Below are 19127 nucleotides of genomic sequence, written 5' to 3' on the forward strand. Positions count from 1 at the left end.
CCTGGGTCTGACTCCTGGGTCAGAAAATTAAACTAGACAAATCACTCAAGTTTTAGATAGCTGTTTTCCTTCCTCTTTAAAATCGATTTAGCCAGTAATTCCACTGATTTAACAGTATGAGTAAACCAATGACAACGAGTTTGAGAACATATTAACTGAAACTGAAACACCCCCATCACTCCATGGTGGCAATGCAAGCAAATGCAGTTATGTCAAAAGATCCTGTTACCTTCATCTATTCCATAGCTTTCTGTATTGCAATTAAGAGAGAGAGAAAAAGTGGAAGACCTTGCTTAGAAATTGCTAGTAGCAATTAGGTTAATAACAACAAAACTTGGAGAGTACATTTCAATAATATTTACTTAATTACATCAAACAAAATGAATAAAAAAGAAAATAAACACGTATAACTAACCATCTTTGAATTAATTCAAAGGCATTTAAATATGTATTTTGTAAATTCTTGATAAGAAACATTTGTATTTTCTAGTCAATTATAAGTAACAAAGACACAAACGTGGACTCTCTGAAGAAATGGAGAAATGACTAAAGGCTAGTCAAAATGGTAAACTCGAGTTGAACTGATTATCTAAGTTACTATTGGCAGCCCAAACCTATGTACTGCATCTCAGCTCCTGCCCAGATGTCAAAAGGACTTTTGAAAGGCAAGTGGACATGCGCAGGAAGTACAAGCCTCAGAGGCTTGCCTGTTTTCTCATTATTTTGGTAATGTCTCCCTAATGCATACAGAAAATCCAAATAACAACACTTAAAATATTCTACGAAAGCATAGAACCTTGTTCTTTTGAAATACATGGTTATCAGGTAATTTGGACTTCAAGTTAACTTTTAAGGCCTAGATGCAGGGTTTAATTAATTAACTGATTGATGCATCAAAGTAAAAATATAAGAACTTATCCAATTCAAGATAAAGGGACAATATACTCCCAGGCAGGTCTAGGGCATGCAGAGGTTCCTCCACCAACAAGGTACACAGTCACTGTGAAAGAGCATGTTGACATTCCCAAGCTGGAATGGATCATCAAGGGCTCTGCACTGTACTGTCTAACTCCCTGCAAGCTCCTCCCAGTAAATGGCAATGAGGATAATTTCAAGGAGAAAAGCAAGCCACTCAATGTGTGCGTATACACATTTAAACTTGAAATAATATACTATTCAATGTGAGCATATATACATTTAAACTTGAAATAATACTCATTTTCTATAAAGGCAAAATAATCAATTACGGTTACATTATCATAAAGCCAGAGAATGATATGACAAAAATTCTATAATTAATTGAATGAAGTTAGTTCTGGTATCTGCATTTCAGGCTTCTGACTTTAGGGTAGGCACACAGACTTCTACCTAAAAGTTGAAAGAATATTTCTGTTAGGCGCTCACATGACAGATGCACTCTAAAGCTTCTCATTTTGAGAAGCTAGCAGCCTACTCACTCGAGGGCATCGTGTATGTGTCTTCTTCATCGATGATCTCAGCGTAGTCATCTGTCTCTGGAAGGAAACAGACAGGTTGGTCGAATTCAAATGCTTGACTGATTTGCTTTCATCATAATTTCAAACAGGAATCTGTGCCCCAAACCACAATGCAAATTTCTCCTAAGAATACTAGCATTCTTAATTTGCTTAAATATGAAAAGAGAAGTGTCACTATAGCTCAATATGTCATCACACACACTTATTTATCAGAAGGCAAACTTAGGAAACTTAGGAAAGCCAGTAGGATGTGAATTAAGCACAACAGAATTCAAAGGTGACATTTGCTTAGGCCGGAATTCTCCTTCAACTACAATAAATATGCATCTGAACCACACTACGGCCAGCTGGGAGTTCCCAAGTGAGACAGATGTCTCTATATATTTTTGCAAAGACAACTGTGAGCTTCTCCTTAGAGAACACACAGTGACCCAACTTCTGAGAAGACTACACTGGGCTGATTTAGTGCATTTATTCTAGGTTAAGAACCAACAACAACAACAAAAAATTTGGGCCAGGTGTGATAGCACACACCTTCAATTCCAGCACTCAGGGGGCAGAGGCAGGCAGATCTCTGTGAGTTCAAGGCCAGCCTGGTCTACAAAGTGAGTCTAGGATAGCCAAGACTACATAGAGAAATCCTGTATCAGGAAAAACAAACAAACAAAACAAAAACCAACAACAACAACAACAACAACCACCCCCCAAAAAACCCCCACAGGACTGGAGAGATGGCTTAGCGGTTAAGAACACTGAATACTCTTTCAGAGGACCCAGGTTCAATTCCCAGCACCCACATAGCATCTCACAATTGTCTGTAACTCAAGTTACAGTGGATCAGACTCCCTCACACAGATATTCATGTACACCAAATACCAAAATGTATATAAAAATTACAGAAAAAAAGAAAGAAATTGCCTATTTGCTGGGCTGTGGTGACTCATGCATTTAACCCCAGCACTCAGGAGGCCAAGGCAGGTGATCTCTGTGAGTTCGAGGCCAGCCTGGTCTACAAAGCGAGTACAGGACAGCTAAGGCTACACAGAGAGATCCTGCCTTGAAAAATCAAAACATCAACCAACCAAACAACCAACCAAACAAAAAACCCCCATAATCCAGGAATTTATTATCTTTTGGTGCCTTTTTACCCAGGCAAAAGATTTGATAAAACGAGTAAGAACAAGCCAACAGCATATTGAACTAAGTTTGTTTGTTTGTTTTTAAGATAAGACAGATAAATTCAAAAATTCCTTTTGGCAAATGCAGCAACTTAACCTACCACAGAGTACTGGGAAAGTTAAAAGAACACTCATGTGAAAAAAACTGCCACTAACTGAGCAATACCAGTGCTGGAAAGGCAGTAAAGTGGATTCTGGTTGACTCCCTCTGAAGAAGATCTGCTAAGTCACTGATAAAGCCATAGCAAGCTGGCCTGACACCTACACTGAACCCCAGGGGCTGCGAGTGCTTTCTCCCATTCTCCACTGAGATCAAAAGCACACAAATCAAAGAAACTCCAGAAAGCACTCTTTCTAGTTTGAGGATATGAGCCCTTGCACGTGCTGTAGCAGGATAATCACTGCCACCAAACCTCCAATGCAGTGGTTCCCAACAGATATCCTGCATATCAGATATTTCATTATGATTTATAACAGTAGCAATATCACAGTTATGAAGCAGCAGTGAAATAATCTTATGGTTGGGGATCACCACAACCTGAGAACTGTATTAAAGGGTGATAGTACTAGGAAGGTTGAGAACCACTGCTCTACAGGAAAGAATGCAGTCACCACTAAAAGGGATTAAAAGTTAAAAAAAAAATTCTGGCTGAGGAAAAAACACCATCAACAAACCAACTCTCCTAAGTCCTAGATGACAGGTATATATACTATTCTCACATATTTATAAGCACTGTATATATAAAGCTAATGCAAAGTATTCTTTTAATTTGATTCTTAAAATGTTATGCGTATGCATGTTATGCTAGCATGTATGTCTGGTGCCCTCAGAGGCCAGAAAAGGGCATCAAGTCCTGGAATTGGGAGTTACAAGTGGTTGTAAGCTGCCATGCAGGTACTGGAAATTGAACCTGTCCTCTGGAAGAGCAGCCAGTGTTAACTTCTGAGCCAGTCCCTTAAGCAAAATTTTAATGAACTAAAATGTCACCTTCTTGCCTCCCTTACTGGGTTCTCGGAGATTTGGCTCCTTGCCGGCCTACCACTTTGTTTTTATGTAAGACAGCCTATAAAAGAAAAAAGAATAAAGAAAAAGAAAAAGAGAGTGGAGGTATAGCTAACAACTGTGACCAGATGGGAGGAGTCTACTCTAGTAGCCGAGACTATGTAAACAACACAGCACTCAGACTGCTTTCTCTTCACTATGTGATGTAGTAGATTTAATCACCACACTGCCCTATAAAGTGAATGCACCAACACCACAGCAACACAAAAGGTAGCAAAAGACTACGGCAAGCTCATCCCAAAGTGAATCCTCTCAGGTACCTGGAATCTACTGCCTGAAGGAAGGGTGTGACACAGAAGATGACACCAATAGCAATAACCTCAACTGAGTCTTACTATATCCTAAAGCTCAGGTGGGCTCACAGCCAGTTTTGTTTCTGCTACCACACCTGGTTTCAAAGTTTTCCTGAAACTATCCCTATTCCTTGTTCTTAATTCCATAATGCTGCCCTTTAACAGCTTCATATTAGTTTGCTTCCTTGACAACTATATGCCCAGCTCTCTGGGGCAGCTCCCTAAGCCCCGTCTACTGGAACAGGGTCCCCATGTGCCCTTTTCTCCTCAGTGTTCTCAGCATCTACTCCAGTGCTCAGGAGCTGTGTGTTAAGCAGTGAGGATGAATGTATGGTGGCAACTCAGTTAGGACAGTGTATTCCCAGGATCTGAGTAACTTATGCAGGGTCACACAGACAGCATACAGCTAGGCATGTCGTATCTATCTGTTTAGCTGCCTATGCCACAGCCATGCCTTCATGTGTATAAGAGAGCAGCAGTATGCACCTATGGAGTTAGGGTAATCTGAACGGGTGCTAACAGGCACTGAGAAATGGCAGACACCCCAGGTGCTGCTGTTCACGAGGACTACATTAGGACCTGAAGGTGAGCAGTTCATATCTGCAGACCCTTTTAGTCAGTCTTCATTTAACTCAAGGACCTCCAAGGCAACTTCAGAAAGCACCCCAGAAAATACCAATCTTGAGTCAAAGGCAAAAACTGGAAAATGACATATATAATAGGCTAGCATCAACATGGATTTGGGAAAACAATATTTCCTACATTTCAGTTAGTTCACAAAAATCACAAGAAAAGGCCTGTATATGGCTCACTCCTGAAATCTCAGCACTTTGGAGGTTAAAGCTATGGGATCATTGAAAAGTTTAAGGTTAACCTAGGCTATAGAGTGAGACTTCATCTTAAAACAAAACCCAAACCAGAAAAGATTTGTCTATTTTCTAAAACGTTATTTGAGTTCTACATAAAACCTCTGGGGACTTATGAGAGCTGTGTGTGCTTTAGGGATCAACTCACACAGAGTACACTGCAAGAGGAGCAGAACCCAGGGCAAGTTTATATTTTTAGGGACTATGGGACAGTGTTATACTGGTAACAAAGGTGACTCACATGGTCAAGATCCCTGTGCAGCTGTGGAAGCCAGGCAAAATGTCTCTGAATAATGGTGACACAGAAGGGAAAACAGAAAAGATGAGAGATCTGGTGAAAGAAAAAACAAACAAACAAAAACCCAAAGGGAGTGGACAGTGGGGGCTGGACTGACATCTTCTACCTGAGGTGATCAGGACAAGGTGCCTGAACTGGTAAGTGCTGCACAGTGCTGTGAATAGTCACACACTATGATCAGCTCTCAGGAGAGCCCTTGTTCACATACACAAACTGAGGAAGTCTTAACATAGCTCAGTGTCACAAATGCTTGGCTCTAAGACATCATACATCAGCTTTTATTATCTTTCGAAGTATTTGGAGCAGGTATGGTGGCACATGCCTTTTACTCTAGCAATAGGGAAACAGAGTTTGGTCTATATAGTGAGCTCCAGGACATCAGAACTACAAAAGAGGGACCTTGTCTCAAAAAGGAAAAACAAACAAACAAACCCCAAAAATAAAAAGTGTGTGGGCGTGCTGGAGAGATAGCTTAGAGGTTAGGAGCAATGACTGCTCTTCCAGAGGTCCTGAGTTCATTTGTGGCTCATAATCGTCTATAATGTGATCTGGTGCCCTCTTCTGACCTGCAGGTGTACATGCAGGCAGAACACTGTATACACCAATCAATCAATCTTAAAAAATAAGTTCTCAAATTGCATTTTAAAAAGTGCTTGTGAGATCAGACAATCTCTGCTTTGAGACTATCAAAGTAAGTACTCTGGGGCACAATTTTGTACCAGGGACACTCACAGAAAAATTCATCAGACTTGTGAACTTGGCAGACAATTGTGGAATCATAGGACCATAAGTTCAAGCTCAAAAGTCAGGCATATACACTTGTCATCCCTGAGGCTGAGGTGGGAGGATAATTTAGGTCCAGGAATTCAAGGCCAACCAGGGCAACACTGCAAGACCTTGTCTCAAAATATATAAATAAATAAGTGAATGAATGAATGAATGTTGGGGGGGCTGGGCATATAGCTCAGTGGATACACAAAGCATACACAAGGCTGGAGTGTAATCTCTAGCACCACATGAAGCTAGGTACAATGGCACATACCCATCACCCCAGCTTTCAGAAGATAAAGGCAAGAGGATTAGAAATTCAATCTTTTACTTATTTACATAGCAGGTTGGACATCAGCCTAGGCTGGACAAGACCCTATCTCAAAAATAAGATGACATAAAATAAATTAGAAAAATAAAGTTAAGTATTATAACAACAGAGACTTCTAGTTGGGAGCGGTGGCACACCTCTATAATCCCAGCACTTGGGAGGCAGAGGCAGGTAGCTCTGAGTTTAAGGCCAGCCAGTCTTTAAACAAGTTCAGGACAGCCAGCTCTACACAGAGAAACCCTGTCTTGAAAAATCAAAACAAACAATCAAACTAACAAAACAAAACAAAAAAATCTCCAGGGACTACTAAATCTGGGCATATTATTACTATAATTTGTATGTTTCAGTATCACAATATGAAAGGGAAGAAGGTCATAGCTTAGACAACGAGAGACAAGTTCTCATGTTACAGTCCAGTAAAAGGAAATAAAGCCGTTACTGGAAATGTCAACATTTGTCAGTGGCATCACAGGCTCACGCCCTGGCATACATGGGTATGACTGGGCTTGCCAATCATGAGAGATGCACTGGTACAGCATGGATGCTGTACTTGGGTCTGTAGAGAAAAGAATTACCTTCTGAAACTAAACTCTGATTCCTGGTGTAGAGGGTAGGACACAGCTCTGCCTCCATCTCTTCTTAACCCTTAGCAGGCATGTCTGCTGGAGTAGGCAGGCACCGAAAACTCTGACAACTCATCTCGTGACTGGCTTTCCTGCTGCTCCTCATACAAGTACGTGTGCTTTTATGTATCTGTGCTGAACCATCAATCCACTTACTAATACACCACAAGGGCTGGCTCATTTAGAGGAGGACTTCTCAACCTTGCTCCAGGTCTTATCCAGCCAGGGTTAACAGACATGTTATGAACTCTGTGGCAACCATATAAAAATGCAAATAATTTTTTAAAAGATTTATTTATTTTATTTATTGCATATGAGTGCTTTATCTGCAGAAGAGGGTATCAGATTACATTAGATGGTTGTGAGCTACCATGTGGTTGCTGGGAATTGAACTCAGGACCTCTAGAAGAGCAGGTGGCACTCTTAACCACTGAGCCATCTCTCCAGCCCACAAATAAATTTTTTTCTAGGAGCCACAACAAGGCCATTTTATTAAAATCTTTACCAACTATGTGACCTAGACCAGGAAGTGGAATACTTTTTCTGTAAGATGCCAGGTAAGAAGAACTGCTTTACAACTGTACTATTGTGGCAGGTACTTGGCTTTGCTGTTCAAACCACAACCTTGGGTAGACAGGTACCAAGCCGACAAATACGTGAGGCTATGCTCTAACAGAACTTTTTATTTATGGCCACTGTAATTTTAGTTTCACATAATTCTGATATCCTAAGTGCTAGTTTCCTTTAGAAATTTTCCCCATAACTATTAAAGCATAAAAATACTGTTACCTCAAGTACCAGTACTAGAACAGGTGGACCTAAGTATCTTGTGGACTCTGGTCAAGACCATAACTCTGCTACTCCCTGTAAAATGGAACATAGGCTGGCTCTGGCTAGCTTAGTACCAGGACACTTAAGGACACTTAAGTGTAAGGAAAGTACATATGAATGCTTGCTTTGCATCATCTGTGGTAGCCTAACCAGTGCTTGTCTACAGATGTGTGGAACCTTTTCTCATGGAGAAGCAGGGGTAAGTAAGCTGTTAAGGTCATTTGCAAGTCAGCTGGTGACGAAACAACAGTGGACAAGGCAGAGCCTGGAGCCCAAGCCCACACCTCTAGTCTCCTCTGGTTGATGTCTCCATTTGTGAACTATACAGCCTGATGGTGCGAAGCCGGGCTGGCAAGTAGCCAGGAAGCACAGGAAACACTCAAGAGTAGCAGGTGCTGACACTGATCATCACAGAGCACCCCAGAAGTAAAGCTCCACACTGACTTTCAATTCCCTAGGGAACATGCCCTTTTCTGGAATTATGCTATCCTGTTTGCTCACTCCCTGCAGGTTTACATCTCCCAAACAGACGGGAGTAGAAACCACCACTGAAGGTATTCTGTCATTCAACAACAAGTAAAAATACAAATTTCCCTCAATTTTAGTTTATATAACTTAATCTTCTGGAATAAATAGACCACATTTTATGTAGGAACAACACAAAGCAGGTAAGAACCCACTCTGACACCAAATGTAATTTTAAAATGTCATTAAATATTAAGAAAAAAGTAATTATTACTATTGCTAGTACTTCCTAAATTATCGCAGTTCAACAACTGTTAAAGATCACTGTCTTTCCTCTTTAGTACCTCATTCATAAATTATTATGCATGCACCACATGATTATCTCACAGCAGTAACACAAATGTGAAAATTAATATTACCGTCCCCACTAATTTCATCTGCAGATCCAGGTGGCATGCAAAGAAAGAAGAAGTGGGGAACAAAGGGTAGGAGAGACAGGAAGGAAGGAAGGAAGGAAGGAAGGAAGGAAGGAAGGAAGGAAGGAAGGAAGGAAGGAGAGAAGGAAACACTATTAAAATGACAAGTAAATCAAAGCTTAAGAAAATAACAAAATCACCCCAAGGTTCATTTACAAGATAACAAAAATTGTACTAATGTGTTTACTGGAGTTGAAGGCCATTAAGCAAAGTTTTAAGCTGCCAACAGATTATACACAATCACACAGAACAGCAGAGCTTAATTACTTTCTACCACACTAGGCAAAAGTAATTTGATTGCATTTCTTTGTTAAACGTTAAACAAGCTTCTGCTTTTTAAGGCCCATTTGTATCATTTTATATACAAGTGACAAGATAACTCTTCACTATCATGTAAGCAAATGGGTCAACAGGAGATAATCCTGTGACTTATATCTCAATGAGGTAGTAGGCTTAAGTCCTCATAATAGATGCAGGCCATGCCCACATTACCATGAAGGGCAAGTGTAGTTCTGAAGGCTCTGATGACAATTCAGGCTCCTATTTGAATTCATACAAAACTACTAATTTTTGGGCATTTTTGAAATAATATTGCTTTAATAATTACAACAACAAAAAATACTGCTTTATTTAAAAACCCTCCAAATGTCACAGCTGCCTCATCTATGCTGCATTCCTGAACATCTACCTGCCTCCCAGAACACAGAATGCAGACCCTCTGGGCCATGTCCCACATGATGCATTAGAAAATTCACAAGGCCAGAAACAGATCTTGACAACCTCTGTAGAAAAACAAGATAATAGAAATGTCACCAGGAAGCTACTTCTTGCCCTGTCATGCATTTAAAAGCCAGCAAATGGGCAACAAAAGATTGTCTAGTTAAGACAATGGCCCAAATTCTATCAATTGCAAAACACAAAACCTGTCCCCCAAGTTATCACATCTGGACAGCAGACATACACTGATATTCAGTATGGCTATTAAATGCTTGGGACAATCTAGAAGCATCTAGCTATAGTTAGTTTTGTGACGTGTCTTGGCTGACAAGAAAGCCTGTGCGAGTGCAGTGCAGTACCCGTTGGAGGAGGTTCAAGGGAACAGAAGACCAAAGGGAGAAAGCGCCTAGCTTTCTTAACTTTATGTTGGCAGTGATTGACTCCTTTATAAAGAGGCAAGAGAAGAAAGAGAAAAACAGAAACAAATTATTTCAATACAAAAAATAACCAGTTAATTTTAAAACTATAGCTATAAAAACAAATACTAAATTGAAATGCTTTTATAACTATCATTGATTGGTAATTTTAAAAGAAATATTTTACTAAAGATTAATACTAGATACAAAAAGAACAAATGATGAACAGCTATGAACTCCACCAGACCAGCTAAGCAACAAATAACACAACTAAAACAAAAATAAAGGGGGGGAGGGAGAAGAGAAACAAAAAATAAAGACTAATGAATAACTTAAGGATCAAGAACAGTCTATGTGATTTTTTTGGGGGGGGGTGAACATTTAACATCTGATAAACTGGTGATGAGCATGTCTGTCTAGAGAAGCTGCAAAGCTGGCACCACATAGCCACTCATTTGCTTAAATTTACAAGGGAATCATCCTCTATGTGAAGCTACAGAGAAGCTTAGTATAGCAATGACAATAGAGCACACACATCAAAATCAAGACACAGCAGATGTAGTGTGACAGTACATAGTGTGACAGAGACATAGGGTGCCATCAGTAACAGTCCTGACTTGAAGTGTGGGCCCATGAAGAATGAGCGACAGTTTGGCCATCAAGAAGGCAGTAATTTCAGTACCGACACACACAAGGAAGAAAAATGAGAAGAACTAAAATGTACAAACTAGCAGTATTTTTCAGGTGGCATGTTACTGACTACTTCATCTTAGTGCTTTGTCTGAAAAACCACTCTCAGTTTCTAGACATCCTACATGATGGCTCTGGACAGATAACAAATGATCCATCTGATGCTGGATGGATTATGGACTGAGGTGGGAGGAGGAGGGTCAGGTTCAAAGAGCTATGCAGGACATTACTGCAATGGAACAGTGGAACTACGTATGACAATAGCTGTCAGTATTAATTTCCTGATTTTAAGAATTATGCTCTGACTATATAAGATGCTGCCTGAAGCCAGGTATGGAAGTGCATGCTTGCATCTTGCATCTTTGGAGGTGGAGGCAGAAGAATCAGGAATTGAAATTCTATCTGGGGTATATAGGACTCCATGTCAATAAATGAATAGATAAAAATTTAAAAGTACAAAAAAAAAAAAAAATTAAAAGCCAGTATGAAATAAACAAAAATTGAGTAAAAAATACCTAAGTTTTCAAATCATGATTCTTAGAACCATTCTCTAAGAATGTATGGTAAAAAAAATAAAAACATTTAGACACCACTCACATTAACAATTTCCACTTCTTAGAGAGAAGTGGAAGCTCCCACCAGAGAGCTGAGGGAAGAGGAGCTGGGTAGCTGGCACAGTGACTACTGACCATATCTAGCTGTTCTTAGTTCTTTAATATGTAGTCCATTTCTAAACGGATAATATCCCCTATCATGATTGAAAAACAGCAGTTGTAAAAATGTGTTTCTTGAATAACACTAATATTAATTTGCTTCATGCAAACAAAGGGTTATGAAGCTTCTTAACTTACAGAAGATAATTATTTTTGTTACATGCTTTAAACATCTACCCTGAGATAGGCATACTGTGTAGGAGATGGTGTTAAGCTAAATATAGAAAGGTAAGTAAGCTACCAATATACATGCAAGCACTGTGAGGGCACACATGGCAGAAGGGGTATGGGAGCATGTTTGTGTAGACCTGAAACTTTCAGCAGAGCAGTCACACAAAGGTTGTTTTGCAAAGACATCTAAGAGAATAGAAAGTGGGTATGCTCATAGCAGGCCCAGGCAGGATACAGAGGAAACATTCAGGCCACATCTCTGCAGAGGCAACAAGGAGCCACAAAGAGTCAGATAGAACAAGTTGGAAGATGAAGAGAACATGGGAGATGGCAGTTAGTGAGCAAATCTCATAGCTTAATGTTCAGGTTCTGCCTTTCGTTCGGAGTGACATAAAGGAAGGAGTAAAGGCAGGGACTTTACCACCGCAGCCTCACTTTACAGGCTTTTGGAAGCAGCCAAAGGGAGCAGGCAGAACATCAATAATCAAGGAGAACGAGGTAGTGAACCAGGTGGTATAGGAGGGATCTGCAATGTGCTGAACTGGAAGGAGAGGCAGAAGGCCAAAGAGGGGGAATGGTGGAGGCCCAGGCCCAGGCCCAGGCCCAGGCTCTGCAAAGGCACCAGGATTCAGCTCCAATGTGCTGGGCATGAGGTGCTCAATGAACTTTTAAGAGTAGGTAGCAAGCAGGCAAGGCACAGACTAAATTTGGGCTTAAAAGAGCAGTAGAGAGGCCCAAGTTTAATTAAGCCATAAAGGAAAGAGATCCCACAAAGGAGGTACAGAGACTGACAGCAAGTGGCCATACACTTAGCATTGGGTTCTTTGCAGAGAGTGTGGCCAGCAAATGAGACATCTAGTGGCCAAGATACATTGAGGCCTCAAGAGGAGAATCCTGTTGGGGTGGGGGACAGGAAGAGTTTGGATGTGATGTCATACTGTCCTAGTTTCATTTCTGTTGTGTGATAAAATATTCCAACAAAAGGCAATTTAGGAGAAAAAGACTTATTCTATTTCTTAACTATGGAGTTATGTAAATTCCAGGTTACAGTCCATCCATATGGAAAGAAGGAACTATGTAAAGCAACACTCATATCCACAGTCAAAAGCAAAGACACAATGAATTTTTGCATGCTCATACATACTTCTTTTTCTCTATTTCTATACAATTCAAGACTCAATTAATGCTGCTGCCACAATGGGAATGTCTTCCCACTTCAGTGAGCATAGTTCAGACAGTTCTCCACAGGAATGCCATAGGCCAACTTGATACAGATAATCCTTCTTTAAGATTTTCTTTCCAGGTGATTCTACACTGTGTCAAGTTGACAATTAAAACTAACTATCAAAGCTAGGACATGGTGGGGTATGCTTTTAATCTCAGTACTCTGGAGAGAGACAGGAGGATATCTGTGAGTTCAAGACCAACCTGGTTTACATAGCAAACTCCAGGACAGCCAGAACTACATAGTGAGACCCTGTCTCTGAAAACAAACAAATCAAACTGGCACATGTATGAAAAGCTGTTTTCTTGTCTCTCAAGTAGGAAAACTCCTGTAAGAAGTGTCTGTAAAGTATTCCAACCAAATAAAGAAAGCGCCATTCACAGAGAGCATTACAGAGGACAGGTTTGAGACTGGCTGGGCCTTAACCAACTGATCAACTTTTATTTATTTATTTTTGGTGACAGCGTCTCACTATGTACCACTGGCTGGCCTGGAACCTGGTATGCGTAAGGTAGCCGTGAGCATGAACAAGCCAGAAGGCAGCATCCCACATGGCTTCTGCTTGGGCTCCTGCCCTAACTTCCCTTGGTAATGGGCTGTAGCCTGGACGTGTAAGCCAAATAAACCCTTTCTTTCCCTAAACAGCTTTTAGTTAAGAGTGTTTTTATTACAGCAATAGAATTCAAAGTAGAGCGTTACAAACAAACAAGAGGGGCTAGCTGACAGAAGCAACAGGGAGGAAACTGAGCAAAGATGTCTTGTTTCATTTTTGTCTGGATAAAACGAAGCAGAAAGATGGGAGAAAAGCACTTGAAACACATTCGATGCCTGATAACCTGTTTTACATTTAGAGGGAAAGGAGCTTGAAAGCCATTCGCTTTGGTATACTAACAGGATTACAGGAATATGTAAGAGCTGACAGCAAAGGTGAAATGAAATTGGCTGTAAGCTTTTGGCTGCTGAATCTGGATGATGAGTATGAGGAAAACCATTTCACAATTCTGTCCCCTCTTTTGTATATAAACTCCTCTAAGGCAAAACACAGTAGCAATCTGATATTATCTATCTACCTCCATAGCTTACCTTGAATATAATCCATAATTTACTATGCAGTTACTAAATGTATTATCAATTGGAAAGCTTTCAAGTAGGATTCCTTGGAAGTTTTTTCTCTGTTCTTCCATGTTAGCAGAACTTGCTTGATAATTAGCAAGATAATGCATAGGTTTCTTGCAATCTATACAGAAGGTTTTTGTTTTTGTTGTTGTTTATCTGTTTTTTTTCAAGACAGGGTCTCTCTTCATTGTCCTGACCTTGCTTTGCACACCAGGCTAATGCTGTGCCCATATTGTGTGAACTTCAAAAAAGACCACCAGGACTCAATACTGATGCAATACACACAAGGACCGTTAATTTTTTTTTGACTCGAGCCAGGCTCTGACGGTAACCAACACACTGGTATCCAGAAAGAGCCCCAAACTCTGAGTTGAGGGTAAATTTAGAGCTTCCTATCCCTCCCAGCACCCCAAAGCAGGGGAGTTCCAGCCTGGCAAGTACCTATTGATTAACATACGGAGGTCTAATGTCTAAAGGTGACAGGCTTCAGAAAAAGGCGTTAATACCGCCTGTGGCTTAGCTTTCTTTGTTCTCTTTGTTCACTACCTTGTCCAGGTTTCTACAAGAACCAGGTGTCTGGTTTCTTAGTAACCCTGTCTCTGATGGGCAGAAAGAAATGTGACCATAAAACTGGGTCTCTTAGCAACTCTATCTCCAGTAAGACCCTTCTACTACATAGTGAGACCCTTCAGGTCAGTCGCTAGGCAACGCTATCTCTGGTGGGGCTCTTCTTTGCAGCTGTGCTTCTACCTTTTAAGTCTGTTTCCTCAAGTAACTTTTTTACCCTGAGATAGGCCATACATGATTCCGGCAGCTCACTTGGCTAGGTAGCCTTTGGCCATAGTTTCAGTGGCCATCCTGGTGGGTTGCTAGGGAACAGTATCATGTTAACACAGGAGGGAATGCAGGCCCGGTTACTGCATGCAGTTGGCCTGATTATCTTCTGTAGGCCTATTTCTTAATCTTTGCCTGAGGTGACCCTGAAATCTAATTTTATTTCTTCTGGTATCTCATTGGCCTTGAACTCACAATGATTCACCTGCCTCTGCCTCCCAAATGCTGGGATTAAAGGTATGTGCCATCATGCCTGGCTCTATATTCAAGTTTATTAATTATTGTTCTCATCAGTTTAGCCAGGAGACTACAGTTTGTGTACCAAGAATAAAACACTCACTCTTGTAGAATCAAAAACTCATTTTTGTTTAAAATACTCTGGTATAGTGCTTTATTTCCCTCTTGGTATGAAGGCTGTAGGGGGAAGACAAGAAACAAATCCTACAGGACTAAAGAGACAAATCCACAAAGACTACTTGTAATAATAGAAGTCCTAATTCCTTAGCCTTTAAAAAAAAAACTCAAGTTATCTAGGTTTGTTTGATTTGTTTTTTTTCGAGACAGGGTTTCTCTGTGTAGCCTTGGCTGTGCTACACTCTCTTTGTAGACCAGGCTGGTCTTGAACTCACGGTGATCTGCCTGCTTCTGCCTCCCAAGTGCTGGGATTAAAGGTGTGCACCACCACCACCCGGCTTGGCTTTATTTTTTATAAATTATTTATTTTTACAGATACATTTATATTATTACACATATATACAATAAACAAAAATGCAGCAAGAAGAATGACGAATCAGGAATTATATAAATGTTACATTCATAATGGTTTTGGCTATTTGACCTGCACTTCCTGCTTAGCCTTTTTAAATGGGAAAGTGGCTCAGCCGACCCAATGCTTGGTAGGCCTACTCCTCCTGCACCTCCTCCATATGAAAGCAGGTTCCCTCAGGAACCACAGAGGAAAGCAATACGATTAAGCAGCACCCTCAAATCTCACTAGCAGCAAGCTGAATTCTAATGACATCAAGATGGGGGCATGGGCAAGAAGCAACATGGGGGGGGGAGGGTTATTCTTATCATTCCTGTCCTTATCTATGCACACCATCACTAGGCAGAGTTGGCTCTAATGTCAGAGACATGGAAGCTTCTCAATGGCTTAGAATTCCTCCTAAACTAACCTGCCAAATCAGAACATGTTTATTGTTAACACAAAGACTAGAATAACTCCTAGTTGTACAGGTTCTCTGAGTATGCCTGCAATAGCTAATGTGTATCATTCTGCACATATCACCAGTAATGCATCATAAAGCACCTAATTTACAACAACGAACTTTTATCAAACAGCACCAATGATTGAACATATGACCTGCACATGCCAGGCAGTGTTCTACCACTAAGCGACATAACAAAACAAAACCATATAGCCTCACTTAGGCTTCAAACTTGCAATCCTCCTGCCTCAACCTCCTGAGAAACTGGGACTGTAGATGTGTGCTACCACATTTGGCTCTGGTTCCCCCCACCCCCCCAGGGTTTCTCTTGAGACAGCCTTGACTGTTCTGGAACTCACTCTGTAAGCCAGGCTGGCCTCAAACTCAAGAGAACCGCCTGCCTCTGCCTCCTGAGAGCTGGAATTAAATTAGTGTGCCACCACTGGTAGCTGCAAATGAACTTCTTTTGCACTAGTTAGCAATGCTCTAAAGTTAGGGAAGGGACTCCCCACCCTACACCTTTAAATTCTGAACAGTGTTTAAATCAAGCATTCAAAGCCATGGTGGTGCATGGCTGTAATTCCAGCACTAGGGAGGCTTACACAGAAGAACCACAGTGAGTTCCAAGCCAGGCTGGGCTGCAAAGTAAATGCTATCCAGTGTAGGTTTCAGAATAAGACTCCATCTCAAAGGGGGTGGGAAGCATTTTCGCAACAGGACAACTTTGGAAAGCACGGCACTGTCACAATGGAAATTAGATGGTAAAATTAGGCATAAATAGCTCTCTCAAACTAAACAAAGAGCAGGCTTTTGAATTCAAACAGGGAAGTTTGTACGTTATTATTCCTGCTGAATGGGATGATTTCCTATAATGGAATAATATGCTAAAATATTATTCTCCTGCATACATCAAGATTCTGCAATGATCAATGGCATCTAATGAAAAGAGAGTGTGTTCTTAGAACTCAAGGTCTGGGCTTCCAGCAGGCTCTCTATTACTCACTGCTACATGAATCTGGCAAAGACACTTAAATGCTGAGCGGTGATTTCCTCATCTCCAGAGCAGGGATATTAGTAAAGACAGTGCATGTGGCTAGGTGAGGCATAACCCCTGAGCATGTAAATAAGTACTGTATTTGCTAAGCAGCAGCAGAACAATGGACAACAGACCCGGCATGCAAGAGCCCATGGGGAGAGAGATGCAGGGGTGATTACCAACTCCCAGGCTGGCACTCCTCAGACCTGTACTGTTCACAAACCATTCAAGCATATGTGAGATGTTCTAGAATTTGAAATAAAGCAAACTGATATAAATAATATTTATTTTACTAAATGTTTTCTTGGTTTTAAGTCACTAACTCAATATACCTAAAAGAACTATATATAAACATAATCATGCATAGTGAAAGAATAATCAAAACAACATTTTACAAACTTTTATATGTATAATAATACTAAAAATAAGTTGTCTAAAAGAGTAGTATACTTTTATAAATTATTTATTCATAGAATAAATACATTGAGCGCAGAGTCAACAAAATCAAAACAAATACTTGTGCCAGATTTAAAAAGAAAGAGCACTGCAATCATTTCCATAAAAATATATTTAAGAGAAAAATAGTCTAATTTTGCACGGCCAAACAGTGAACAAGGGCCACAGACAACATAATGGCAAACATAATGGACTTCTACTCACACCTGAGGTTTGGCTCAATCAAGGGCCTGCTTATTCTCAGAAAACATACAAAAACAAAAAAAAAACCCAAAACAAAAAAACAACCCCACCAAACACAGGTAAGCCTTCAAAATACTTGAAATAAGCTTTACTCTATGATCTAAGAAATGTCCTCACATGAACACTGAGCAGCAACCCAAGCTACATTCACTCAGGGCACACTTGAAGTTCCCCAAGGACAGCCTGGAATATTGATCTTATAGACAGGGCCAAAGTTCTTCCTCAACTTACAAAAGGCATTTTAAAAAAATCAGTTAATGTTTTTAAAAAGTCTGTTTAGCTCAGGGGCTAGAGAGATGACTCAGAGGTTAAGGGCACTGATTAATCCTCCCGGGGTCCTGAGTTCAATTCCCAGCAACCACATGGTGGCTTACAACCATCTATAATGTAATCTGATGCCTTCTTCTGGCTTGCAAGTGTACATGCAAGCAAAGCAGTGTGTGTGTGTGTGTGTGTACATACATATATATACACATAGTATACATACATACATCTTTTGAAAAATCTGTCTAACTCTAAGAATATTATATCTAAAGTTACTCAAATAGGTTTCTTTGTGAGAGACTCTTACTCATTTCTACAGAGAAATAGATGGAATTTCAAAGGTAAGCCATCCAACAACCAATCTAAGGCACCCCACACAGCAGGTACTTGCTGAATGCATTCATGTCCACCTGGTAGAATGCATCATGCATAAGTGAGTCAGGGTATAGCAGGAAAGTGAGCTTATAGTCCACAGCCCACTCCACTTGCCTGCACAAAGCAGGTTCACTGTGGCAAGAGATACAGAAATTCACAGGCCCACAACAATAGAATTAGTGCAAAATGTCAGCATCTCACCCTACATGGGAAACAAATAGCAAAGTCAAGAAATAATCTTGGAAAATGGTTATAGCATATCACTGTCAGCTAGGTAACAAACTAACAAAAACATTCCCAGGGATGCCAGGCGAGTGCTTGGAGTCAGTGTGCACAGGCTCCAGGCTTGGTAGGTACTGCTTTACAGTCTACAAAGACTGGATTTACTAGCCTGACTTTGCCTAGGAGCAAGCAGTAGATGGTGTGATCAACCAGATCAATGGAATCTTGTAGCTGATCACCCCTGGACACTGAGCACTCCTCTCTATTTGGGTCTGGAAACTGTGTAGTGATGGTCAAGGACCAAAGTACTGTCTGTCACTTTCAGGGATGGAAAGCTTTTTTTTGGGGGTGGGGGGGTAGGGGGGTGGTAAGGAAGGACAGAACAAGACAGAAGAGAGTGACCACAATCCCTAGCATAATGTGAATGAGAAACAATGTGTCTGAGGAAAGGTGGAGAGGGGAAAGGTGGGCTGAGGCCAAGGAATGGTGCAGCAGCGTCTGGTTGAGTCTGAGCATCATCTGGCAGGCACAGAATTTTTATTGAAAATTTTCTTCAAAGAAGTAACTCAAGAAAAGTAAACACAATTCCTCCTCAGATACTTCAGGAGAATAAACCAAAGGCAGAATACCAAGAAATTAAAATGGAGTTTGAGGCTGATACTTAAGTTTGCACAATGACTCTCTTTTTTATTCACTGTGTACCTTCAGCAAATTTTGTAAACTCTTGGGCTTTAGCTCCCTCATCTGTACACT

The 19127-nt window shown here is 40.6% G+C and overlaps 1 protein-coding gene across 13 annotated transcripts in view; it reads right to left on the reverse strand.

The window, feature by feature from the left end:
• Positions 1-19127, reverse strand: part of PTK2 (protein tyrosine kinase 2) — a gene marked incomplete at its 3' end in the record, with an annotated part of 207235 nt that overhangs the window by 63190 nt on the left and 124918 nt on the right. For 4 of the 13 annotated variants that reach the window (XM_084803037.1, XM_084803036.1, XM_084803033.1 and 1 more), the window contains 4 exons: positions 9765-9848; positions 8632-8649; positions 1458-1514; positions 230-250 (listed from right to left, as the gene is read on the reverse strand). In XM_084803037.1, the coding sequence (XP_084659163.1) occupies positions 230-250; positions 1458-1514; positions 8632-8649; positions 9765-9848 (180 nt within the window). The remainder of the gene's footprint in view (positions 1-229; positions 251-1457; positions 1515-8631; positions 8650-9764; positions 9849-19127) is intronic. The other 9 variants (XM_084803043.1, XM_084803044.1, XM_084803041.1 and 6 more) reach the window with 5 other exon arrangements.

Source organism: Acomys minous (genome assembly GCF_964271855.1).
Source record: "Acomys minous genome assembly, chromosome: 12".
In the NCBI taxonomy this organism is placed as follows: domain Eukaryota; kingdom Metazoa; phylum Chordata; class Mammalia; order Rodentia; family Muridae; genus Acomys; species Acomys minous.